At 52.2% G+C, this 12383-nt stretch overlaps 1 protein-coding gene across 3 annotated transcripts in view; it reads right to left on the minus strand.

Moving 5' to 3' along the window:
• BICRA (BRD4 interacting chromatin remodeling complex associated protein) overlaps window positions 1–12383 on the minus strand; it is a 75529-nt gene that overhangs the window by 18200 nt on the left and 44946 nt on the right. For 2 of the 3 annotated variants that reach the window (XM_060001012.1, XM_060001011.1), the window contains exons 2-5: window positions 6506–6606; window positions 4380–4425; window positions 4236–4278; window positions 2176–2241 (exon numbers count right to left, since the gene is read on the minus strand). In XM_060001012.1, coding sequence (XP_059856995.1) covers window positions 2176–2241; window positions 4236–4278; window positions 4380–4420 — 150 coding nt within the window. In that variant the 5' untranslated portion in view covers window positions 4421–4425; window positions 6506–6606. The remainder of the gene's footprint in view (window positions 1–2175; window positions 2242–4235; window positions 4279–4379; window positions 4426–6505; window positions 6607–12383) is intronic. The other variant, XM_060001013.1, reaches the window with a different exon arrangement.

A 12383-nucleotide genomic window follows, 5' to 3' on the forward strand; every position in this document is an offset into this window, starting at 1 on the left:
ATGTTACATGCCGCACACACATATTCTGCATCACCTTTCCAGTATCTGAAAAACCCTGAATTCCAAAACAAGCCTGGCCCCAAAGGTTTCAGATAGAAGATCGTGCGGTTCTGTTAAAGGCAGCAGCGGCAGCAGCTACCGGACGGGAGCCTCACTTGGTGCCCAGCGCGACATGAGCCTGACTGACTGACTGATTGATTGCTTGCTTGCTTGCTGCGTTGGGTTTCCGTTGCGGTGCGCGGGCTTCTCATTGCAGTGGCTTCTCCTGTTGCGGAGCGCAGGCTCTAGATGGGCGGGCTCCAGCAGCTGTGGCGCACAGGCTCAGCAGTTGTGGCACACGGGCCCAGCCGCTCCGCGGCACGTGGGATCTTCCCAGACCAGGGCCCGAACCCGTGTCCCCTGCATCGGCAGGCAGACTCCCAACCACTGCGCCACCAAGGAGGTCCCGAACCTGATGTTTCTTAAATGCTTTCCGGGATGGCAATCCAGGACACGAGTGTGTAATCGATACATGCACGCATTTTTGAGCAAATATTCTACAAGTAATAATCATGCCAATGGCATGGAAAACCCACTGATACTTGACCAGGTAATGGATCAAAACCTGTAGTTCGGGGGCTTCCCTGGTGGCGCAGTGGTTAAGAATCTGCCTGCCAATGCAGGGGACACGGGTTCGAGCCCTGGTCCGGGAAGATCCCACATGCCGTGGAGCAACTAAGCCCGTGCGCCACTAGTGAGCCTGCGCTCTAGACCCCGCAAGCCACAACTACTGAAGACCGCATGCCTAGAGCCCATGCTCTGCAACAAGAGAAGCCACTGCAATGAGAAGCCCGCACACCGCAACGAAGATTAGCCCCCGCTCGCCGCAACTAGAGAAAGCCCACGCACAGCAATGAAGACCCAACGCAGCCAAAAATAAATAAAAAAAAAAAAAAAAAAAAAAAAAAAAGAACAACAACACCTGTAGTTTGAAAGATTCTGAGTTAATCCAAGTGGAGGGCTCAGAGCAGTACCTGGCTCTTGGCTGGCACGCGGGAAACATCTAGCGTTGTTACTGTCATTATTACTGTCCATGTTGTTGTTAATAACAGCCCAGTGAGGTGGGCACTGCTCCCTCCTTGCCTCCCAGACCGGGGAAAGGGGTCACCCTGCTGCAGAGTGGAGGGCAGTGCCTGGCAGGATGGGGCTCCGGCTCAGCCCCCAACCAAGGACCAGGCAGTTCTGAGTTCCTAACGGCTAAATGGCCATAACCAAACCCGCCTCCTAGGACAGTCGTGACATTCACTGACGTCACATACAGGAGGTACTGAGAACCTGACCAGGGACGTTATGGGTATTAAAAGAGGAGGGCATGGGTAAGAATAATGCGTATTGTTATTGTAATGTAATGCAAATAACATGTAAATGTAATAACACGAACATAAGGTTTGTTTGTTGGGTTCTGGATTTAGTCATTTATATTACGCCAGATAAAGTATTTGGAGTGTTACTGTGGTTGTTACGAGGATTAAATGAAAATTACTGTAAAGGGCCTGGTATATGATAGGTATTCGGTAACTGATAGTTATGTTGATGAAGAGGGAGGAGGGGGGAGCGGGAGGGAGAGAGAAGAGGGGGGGAGGAGGAAAAAGGAGGGGGAGGGATGGGGAGCGAAGTGGGGAGGGGAGAGGCCACAGGAGAGGAAGAAGAGGGAGGGACGGCTGGCACTGAGTAATGGCCCGTCGCACAGTAGGTGCTCGATAGAAGTCCACTGTGTTCCCCGCTCGGGGCTTTGCTCATCACCCCAGCCTTCCTCTTCCAGGTGGAGACTGAGATCCACAACAGTCGATCCCCTTCCCCCAGGTCACATACTCCACCCGTGGCTGGGCCGGGACAGGACCCCCACCCCCCACCCCCGCCCTGCCCACTGTGAACTCCACAGCCAGCCTCTGCCTCTGTACCACCTCTGTAGCAGCTGCCCTCCAAGGCCAGGGACTGAGGACCACACCTCCTTCTCTGAGGGGCCTGAGGGCACAGCTGGGGGTCCAGCAACTCCGGCCTCACCTCCACCCCATACTGCTTCTCAGTGACTGCCCCCTGACCCCCTCCCGGCAAAGTGCCTAAGGGGACAGTGTGACCCTTTCTCCCCTCCCCCACTGGCTGCCACCACAGGCCCCGAGCCCCCGGGCCACTTACCCCAGGACCTTCATAGAAGGCACTTTGGGCCTCCCCGGGATTATCCAGGAGGTCATCACTGTCAAGCTGCAACAAGACCCGCCCCCACCCAAGGTCAAAGGTCAGCTGGGCAGTGGGCCGGCCCACCTCTAGAACAAAAACCAATTTAGGGTTACATGGGACAAAAAGACAAAGACGAGGTGGGGGGGCTGAGGGGGAGATTCGAGGGGTACAGGAAACCCCGCCTCCAGAAAAGATGCCCCAAAGAAAGGGGCTTGGCTGCAAGATTAAAATGCGAGGCAACCCCAGCACTGAGTCCGAGCCTCTCCCGACACGCCTGCCTTGAACTCTAGAATCCTGCCTCTGTGGCTTTGCTCAAGCGTCTTTGGTACCACATCTGGCAGGGCCTGTCACCTTTGTCACGTCCTCCCGACAACTGTCAGTCCCTTCCTACTAAGTCGCTCCTTCCACCGCCCAGCCCAAGCACCCGGCACGCCCTGCCACCCGGGCACCTAATGTGCGTGCTGTTCCCGTGTCTAGGAGCACAGGGACCTGTCTCGTTCCCGCAGACATGGGCAATGCCTAGAACAGGCCCCAAGCGCCAATGAATGTCTGTCCACAGCCAAGCCTCCCCAGTGTCTCTGTCCAGCTGATCTTCTTCCAGAACCCTGGTATATCCAATAGCCGCCCTTGGACTTCTACAATCCACCTCGAACCCCCAGTCTCAGAGAACGGTACCACCACCCACTCAGCTGCTCAGGTCAAGTCCAAGAGGCATTCTGGATGCTCTTTCTTCCTCACCATCTAATCCACCAGCAAGTCTAGTGATTCTGCCTCCCAGACAGATCCCAGAGCCAGCGCCTGGCACCTGCTCCTGTGCCTGCCCTGGGGCCCAGGCCACCAACCTCCACTCCACACTCGCCTCCGCTCCACAAATTATGTGATACATCCCCTCTCAAGGAGCAGAGCTCCGTTCCCTCCCTGTGAGTGTGGGCGGGCTTAGTGACTCGCTTCTAGTAAATGCAGTATGACGGAAGTGACAGTGTGTGACTTTGGAGACTAGGTCATAAAAGGCACTGAGCTTCCTCCTGGCTCTCTCCCTTGGGTCACTTGCTCTGGGGGAACCGGCTGCCATGCTGTGAGGACACTCAAGCAATCCTATGGGGACGCCCACATGGTGAGGAGCTGAGGTCTCCAGCCAACAGCCACGGCAGTGAGTCATTGTGGAAGCACATCCTCCAGCCCCAGACAAGCCCTCAGATGACAGCGGCTCCAGGCAACATCCTGACTGCTACTCAGGGTAGACACTGAGCTAGACACCCAGCTAAGCCACTCCCCAGTTCCTGACCCTCAGAAACTGAGAGCTCTAACAAATGTTGTTTTAAGTCACTAAGGGATGGGATAACTTGTTATGCAGCTGTAGGTGACTGATACAGCTCCTCATGGCTCAACAGACATCCACTCTCCCCCACTTTGTTCCATTCTCTGGAGTGCAAACAGAATGTGGCATTCTCCTGCTTAATAACCCATCAGAACTGCCTGTCACGTTCAGAATAAAGTCTGAACTCCTCAATCAAGGTCCTCCAAGCCCTTCATGACCTGGTGACTTCTGTCCACTCCAGTCTTACCACCTTCTAGTTTCCCCTTCATTCCGGCCCCACAGGCCTTCTTTCTCAAACTTTCCAAGCTTCCTACCTGTCCTTCCCCTGCCCAGAGTGCCATGGGCACCTCCCTTTGATCCCTCAGGTTCACACCAGCTAGAGAAGCCCCTGCTTCTGCCTCCCATTCATTTTCTTTTAAACCTCTTTTGTTGTGCAAGTGACACTATTATTTCTTATGCTGCTCTGCATGGTGCTTCCCACCATCACCTTTATTAGCTCTCTGGTTGCTCTGTTTACCAAGGAGATGTGTATGGAGTGAGGGCAGGGATTTGCCAGCTCTTTCACTCTCTGCCCTAACCCTGGGGCCTGGCTCATGGAAGGCAAGGGGCAGATGTCTACTGAATCAGGGGGGAGCGTCTCTCAGCTCCCAATTCCACAGGCCCCTGCCCTGGGGATGCTTCTCCCTGCCCCAGCACTCACCTTCTCAGATCCATGTAAGAAGTCATTGAGGGCCTGAGGGTCACTGAAAGAGAGGAGAGGAGAGACATTTGAGGAGATGAGGGACAGGGGAGGGGAGGGAGAGGGTGGGGGAGGGCGGGGTGGGGTGGGGAGCCCATTACTCACCAAATCACGTCTAGTAAGCATCTCCCATCCTCATCATCCATCGCCACTGGACGGGGCGGGGCGGGAAGAGGGCAAGGGAGACAAGTTAGATGTCGGCAGCGTGCCAGGACCCTCCCTGCAAGGACCATTCCCTGGGGCCAAGACCCCTGGAGGGGTCAGGGTTTCTGTCCCCTTAAGTCTAGGGGCATGGGTAGGGGTGGGGCAGGTGCCCTCTGTACCAGAACCTCCTGATCAGAGACAGACAGCTGCCTCTTCCTCCTCCCTCTCTCTCCCCAGCATCTGATGACGATGGTGATGACATCAACCCAGACTGAGTCCTGATCACATGCAGGCCCCGTGCTAAGTGCTTCACACACATGTAGCTCATTTAATCCCCACAGTATCCCTCGAGGTGAGTCCTGCCACCCCCGCTCTGCAGATGAGTAAAAGGAAGAGCTGAGACCATGGTTCTCTGCCTCCCAGCTAGCAGGTGGCAGAGCCAGGCCTGAACCCAGAAGTCTGGCCCCAAGCCTGTGCTCCTGTCCTACACGTGACTGGGTGAAGGAGGGAGGGAGGGGAGGCGGCATGAAGGGGCCCGGGTTCTGGGTCCCCCTGGAAGACACATGCAGCGTGGTTCTCAAGGAAGGGAAGAGAGAGGGGGAGGGACCAGGAGGGTGGGCGCTCTGAGGCAGAGGCACCGCCGGAGCCGGGCTGAGCCTGTCGGAATGATGAGGACGGCTAACATTTGTCTCCTGCTTACCAAACGCCAGGCACTGTCCCAAGCGTTTCACAAATGTTAGCTTGTTCAGCCCCCATGGGAAAGGGATGCCGTGTGCCCCATTTTACAAGTGAGAAAACAAGTTCTCTGTGTTTGCCCATCCACCCCTGCGCCAACCACCACTGCTCCGGACATCCCACCAAGCTTCCACGCACCCATCTTTCCAAACTTCCACCCAACCACCCATCTTCCTCGTCTTCCAAACACACAAACGGACCCGTCCTTCCACCCACTCCTCCTTTTTACTTTTTTGGGCCACACTGAGAGGCTTGCATCCTCTCAGTTCTCCAATCAGGGACTGAACCCGGGCCCGGGCAGGGAAAGCACTGAGTCCTAACCCCTGGACCGCCAGGGAAGTCCCCATCCGCCTATCCTTCCATCAGCCCACACATCCTTCCCTCCCAACCGCGCAGACAGAACACAAGAAATCACACACAATCCCAGTCCAGGGCTGTGGAGTTCTTAGCCTCTCTTTTTCTTCTTGGTAGGGGGAGGGGGATGGTGAGGACATGGTGACTGTCGTGCACCGCCCCCCTCTCCCCCCGCCAAACACACACAAAATCTTACTTGTGCTCTCAGCTGGGTCACAACCCCTAACCCCCAATAGCATTCTCTGAACTTCCTGATCGCCACTACAGCCCCTATTACCCTCGACGGCTCTGTGACACAAAGAATCTCAGGGAGGGACCCCACATGGTTAGTTCAGGGTCTTCTCTGAACAGTACCTTGGAGAGTCTGATGAAAGCAAAAGACCCTCTTGCCAGAAATATGCATGTGGGCCAGAAATGTCACACGTTCTTTCCCAGGGGGAAGTGTGTCATGGGACACACACATACCTATGCACACACGTACACACTTCGTGGGCCCTGGGTTAACAAGCCCAGTCTAGAACGGAAACACACGGCCCCGGAGCCTCACACACCAATCACCCTCGCCTCTAGAGCTGGCCCCGGGGACTGCCCCAGAGAGGCCCTTCCAAGGCTCTTGCTGCGTCGGTGCAGCAAGATAACACACTCTCTCCGGCTTCATATCTCCGCCCACACCCACTGTCTTCCCAGGTCACCAGCTCTGTGGCCTACGAGCCCCTGCCCTTCCCAACCAGCCTAAGGTGGGCAAGGCCTGGCTAGGGAATGACAAGGCAGGATCTGCAGAGAATCTGGAGAAGACGGAAAGCGGGGAGGGAGATCCTGGCTGCAGATGGCATGGAGGTTGGGGGAACGGCCCGAATGACCCAGGGGGCCCAGGCTGGAGAGGGAGGGGCTGAAGGATGTGGCTGAGCCAGGCTCTTCCAAGAAGGAACGTCCCTTCCGGGGAGGTGGACGGGGGACCACGGCCCCTCCGGGAATGAGCGGGATGCTTGGCTGGTTACCTGCGCTACAAACGAATCATGAAGGGAAGGAGGGGGTGTCCACTCCAGGTCTACGCAGGGCCCCCAGCTGGGGACGTGGGGAGCGTCCTTTCGGGGGCCAGCTGTGGAGAGAGAATGAGAGAGAGGCTGTGAGTGGGACAGTCAGTGAAAAGGAGAAGGATGTAGCCAGAGAGACGAGAGGTCAAATACAAGTTTAAAACTACAGGAAACAACACTGTACATTATCACATATATATAAGCAGACACACCGCACTATATCTACATATACTGTGTGTGTGTGTGTGTGTGTGTATACACACACATACACACACACACACACACACACACACACACACACATCATGCAATAGTATATAACATTATAGCAAAATACAGTCAGGTCTTGTCATCTGAGGTGCTTATGTCCCATAAGGTCACTGTGAATTTGGGATTATGGCCACTGAGTTGCCGCCCCTGGGGAAAGACGGGGTTAGCTTCCTGCCAGCCTCTGGTCCCATTCTCATCAACCCATCAATATATCCCCTTGGTTTATGTGTGTTTCTGTTTAAAGACACCTTGTTTGGGACTTCCCTGGTGGCGCAGTGGTTAAGAATCCGCCTGCCAATGCAGGGGACACGGGTTCGAGCCCTGGTCCGGGAAGATCCCATATGCCGTGGAGCAACAGAGCCCGTGTGCTACAACTACTGAGCCCATGCGCCTAGAGCCCGTGCTCCGCAACAGGAGAAGCCACCACAGTGAGAAGCCCGCACACCGCAATGAGAGTAGCCCCTACTCGCCGCAAACAGAGAAATCCCATGCACAGCAACGGAGACCCAACTCAGCCATAAATAATAAATAAATAAATTTATTTTAGAAATAATAAAAACAATAAAGACACCTTATTTAATATAAATCGTTGATTCGCTCACACTGAGCTCAAGGCCAACAGCGCTATAACTCATGCCTGAGGGCAGGCCATCTCACACGCGTGCGATTTCTCCAGAGCACATCGCAGCCTTCCTGTGCTTACGAACACTGGGCGGCCCTTCAGCCCTACACGGGAGGCGCCGTCTTTAAGAGCAAAACCACCAACAAAAAGCACAAAAGTGCAAAACAACAGGGCACTAAAGAGGATGCTTGTTTATAGCTCTCGCGCTGAACAGAGAGGCAGAGGGTCGCCGCGTTCGACCTCAGCTGGGAGCACGTGCATCGCGAGACTCAAATAGACTCATGGCTCTGCACACGTCTGCACGTGACCAGGAAAGCGCTGTGAGTATTGATTCGGGGGTTATCAATGTTAGCAAATCGGCGGATTCACAAATATGGAATCCACGAATAACAAGGAATGACCTGATGACAATAATGATGGTGGCTGTGATGATGACGATGATGGTGGCTGCTGGTTTTAAGTACTCTGCACGGATTAGCCTGTTCACCATCTTTGAATCCCTATGAAGCAGGTGCTTTTCGCAGCCCCATTCCACAGATGAGGAAGGCGAGGCTCAGAACGGTGAGCCATATGCCCTAGATCCCTCCAGTGGTCAGTGGTCAGGCTGGGGTCTGAGCCAAGGTAGGCTGACTGCAGAGTCCCCACCCTTAACCACTATCCCACAGACGGTCCTCTCATCATATTGGTTTTTTTTTTTTTTTTTGCGGTACACGGGCCTCTTACTGTTGTGGCCTCTCCCGTTGCGGAGCACAGGCTCCGGATGCGCAGGCTCAGCGGCCATGGCTCACGGGCCCAGCCGCTCCGTGGCACGTGGGATCCTCCCGGACCGGGGCACGAACCCGCGTCCCTTCCATCGGCAGGCGGACTCTCAACCACTGCGCCACCAGGGAAGCCCCATATTGTTTCTCTTTTAAATGTGAAGCCAATATGGCCACAGCGTCAAGATAAGACGAAGCTGGGTGACAGCCTTTGTTAGCATTTTGTGAATGCCTGGGATAGCTCAGATCCAAAAAAGCGATAAAGCGAGAGCAGATGGAAGAGAGAGGAGGAACGGGAGCTGCTTCTCCTTTTTATGGAGAGCCCCAGGCCCCAGAAGGATCTAGAAAGCATCTGTCACAAGACCCTGGAACACGGGATCCTGGCCCATCTAGATTCCAGGTGCGCTGCCCTGGACCAGGCGGCTTTGTGAGAGCCGCCAGCTGCACGTGGGTTCTCCCCTCCTCCCTGCCCCACGCTCTGGGTGTGGCCCAAGTTCTGTAAACGTCGGACCAGAAGTAGAGCCAGGAGGTGGGTGTCTCCTGAACAGGGCTCTCCAAACGGGATCTGCGGGTGAATGTCCAGTGGGAGGCTCCAGCCTGTGAGAATCTGTTATCCATGTGTTTTCATTCAGACGGTCACAGCAGAGCAATGGATGAGGGGGACTTTCCGGGGAGAGGGCAAGGCTCTGCATGGTGATAGGGTGTCCGTTAACATGGGGGTTTAAAAATTCACAGCTCAGATTTGTGTATGTCAACACATGTCAATTCAACTCATGTTAATTTTACCTTTAAAAAACTGTACAAAATAAATAATCAGCATAGAGTTGTAGTGGGGGAGGAGAGCTAACAGACATGGCAAATGTTGGTAACTGTGAGAGCTGGATGATGGCTACCTGGGGGCTTCAGTACACCATTCTAGTTAATTTACGTCTTCTTGAAAGTTTCCATAATAAAAAGAAAACCATTTGTCAATGATCAGCACGTCCGGGGTTCCTCTGAGTGGGTCCCCCGTTCAGGTGCCAGGGTTGGCATCTATGTCGCTATCAGGTTGATGCCAAGAGGCCCAGCATGGGGTGACAGTCTGGGGTTGGAGTCAGCAGTTCAAATCCCCACTTCCCCACACATGGGCTGAAGTCGGGCAAGTGACTTCACCGCTCTAGGCTTCAGTGTCCTCATCTGTAAAATGGGCACAATCATAGTCCTTATTTTCGCGTACGGCAGTGGAGAGGCTCTTAGGCCTTTAATCCTCAGGTGCAGTAGAGTATTTCGTAAGCGACAGATCCTGTTACACAATCATTTTAGCTGCCATGTGAATCTTACCTAGCGTGGCAACTCCCAAAGCTTTCTGGCCACAGCACAGTCAGGTTGGACAAAAGTCCCCAGGCCCCAGCTTTTCCACCTGGTGCCTTTTGCCACATTTGGCCCTTGAGCACATTTTGAAGGGTTTACACCCAAGGCAATAGAAATACAAGCAAAAATAAACAAATGGGACCTAATCAAACTTATACGCTTTTGCACAGTAAAGGAAACCATAAACAAAAGGAAAAGACAGCCTATAGCCTGGGAGAAGATACTTGCAAATGATATGACTGACAAGGGCTTAATTTCCAAAATATACAAACAGCTCGTACAACTCAATAACAACAAAACAAACAACCCAATCAAAAAGTGGGCAGAACACCTAAATAGTCATTTCTCCAAAGAAGACATACAAATGGCCAACAGGCACATGAAAAGATGCTCAACATTGCTCATTATTAGAGAAATGCAAATCAAAACTACAGTGAGGTATCACCTCACACCAGTCAGAATGGCCATCGTTAAAAAGTCTACAAATAATAAATGCTAGAGACGGTGTAGAGAAAATGGAACCTTCCTGCACTGTTGGTGGGAATGGAAATTGGTGCAGCCACTATGGAGAACAGTACGGAGGCTCCTTAAAACACTAAGAATGGAGTTAACCATATGGAAGGGTTTACATATCATTTGATTATGCACATGGTCCGACTTAAACTGCCAGGTACCAGGTCTCCTTGGGTCCTTCCAAACCCCTGTTGTTACCCTATTTGTTAGGTGAGATAAACGAGGCTAAACAGAGTGTTGAATGGGAGACCATGGGCTGCACACAACCAGTGATACGTGCCCCCTGCCCACTCATGCACAGGGCTACCCGGGATCCTGCAGCTCTCAACCTGGCAGACAGAGGGCGCCTTGAAAGACACAAGTGAACCCACTAAGAGTGGAAAGACAGAATTTGAATGCTGTCTGGATACCTGATGATACTGAGAAATTGTGATTAAGATTCCAGGTATAACAATGGCATCGTGGTTTTGTTTTTCTGCTTTTTTTCCTTTAGAGTCCTTACCTTTTAGAAACACATCCTAAAATACGTAGGGGTGAAATGATAAAATGTCTGTGATTTACTGCAAAATAATCCAGTTCTGGGAGTTCAGGGGCATACTGACCCGCGCTGTCCAAAACGGAAGCCACTAGCCATGTGTGACTACGCGCATTTAAGTTCAAGCTAATGAAATGAAATTAGGGCAGATGACTTGAGTAGTTATTTGTCCAAAGAAGATATACAAATGGCCATAAGCACAGGAAAAGATGATCAACACCACCAATCATTAGGGAAATGCAATCAAAACCACAGATGCTGCCTCACCCCCATTAGAATGGCTACTATCAAAAAACCAAAAATTAACAAGTCTTGCCGAGGACCTGGAGAAACTGGAACCCTGGTGCTCTGTTAGTGGGAACGTAAAATGTTGCAGCTGCTGTGAAAAACACTTTGGCGGTTCCTCAAAAAATTAAAAATAGAATTAGCATATGACCCAGCAAGTCCACTTCTGGATATATACACAAAAGAATTGAAAGCAGGGTCTTGAAGACATATGTATACACCCACGTTCACAGCAACACTATTCACGAGAGCCAAAAGGTAGAAACAACCCAAGTGTCCATCAACAGATGAACGGGGAAGCCAAACGTGGTGTCTATTTACAGTGGAGTATCATTCAGGGAGGAAATTCTGATACAGGCAACGGCATGGATGACCTTAAGCTAGGTGAAGTGAGTCAGTGACAAAAAGACAAAGATACCATCTGATTCCACTTATGACGGAGAGACAGGAAGTAGAATGGCAGTTGCCAGGGACTGGGGGCAGGGGAGGAGAAACCGGGAGTTATTGTTTAGCGGGTGCAGACTTTCAGTTCTGCAAGATGCTACAAGTTCTGGAGAAGGATGGGGGTGAAGGTTGCACAACTATGCAAACGCACTTCATGTCGCTGAATCGCACACTTCGAAATGGCTGAGATGGTAAGTTTTGTTATGTATATTCTACTGCAATAAACAAATGGGAAAAGAAGGGAACAGTGAGGAATATGAAAGTTGTAAATAAAAAAGATTTACCTTAAAAGTGTAAAGGAAATTAAACATTTAGTTCGCGGTCACGGTGGCGGCATTTCGTGGGCTTGACAGCCACACGTGGCTGGTGGCTACCACACAGGACGCCGCAGATCTAGAACATTCCCTTGGTGGCAGAAAGCTCTCTTGGACAGCGCTGGTCTGTCAGAGTGGCGGAAAACTGAAAATTGGCAAAGAGTTGGTTGATGGGGTCCATGTTTTACTATTCTACTTTGCACATTTGTGGTTTTCCAAAATGAAAATGTTTTACTTTGAAAATACTTGAACATCAAAACATCATACGTCTCTCTGAGTTTTTATTGTCTGTCTCCCCCACCAAAATGTCAACCCCCCCCAAGGACAGGGATTTTTGTCTGTTTTGTTCCCTGTGGGACACCCAGAGCCTGCACAGAGCATGGCACATGGTAGGGTGTCACTAAATATTTGTGGGGTGAACAAATGAATTTGCACAGGGGGTTAAACAAACCCAATCATTCGTTCGAAGAGCAGCCTGGTGAGAAAGGCATTTACTGATCTCCCGCTCTGTGGCCAGCATGGGGGAGAGCTGAGGATACCGTAATGAACAAAAGCAGACCCAGTCCTTGACCTTGGGGAAGATCATGACTAGTGGTTCTCAACCAGGGGTGACATTAGACGTCCCTCTCCTTCCTCGACACACACATACTCAAAAAGCTTTTGAAAAAGTGACCAGGGGAGGCGGGGGACACACAATGAGCATGCGAAGCTGCAACCCCAAATTACGCACAGGGGAGTGGACGTCTTGCGTT

Source organism: Delphinus delphis, chromosome 20 (genome assembly GCF_949987515.2).
Source record: "Delphinus delphis chromosome 20, mDelDel1.2, whole genome shotgun sequence".
NCBI lineage: Eukaryota > Metazoa > Chordata > Mammalia > Artiodactyla > Delphinidae > Delphinus > Delphinus delphis.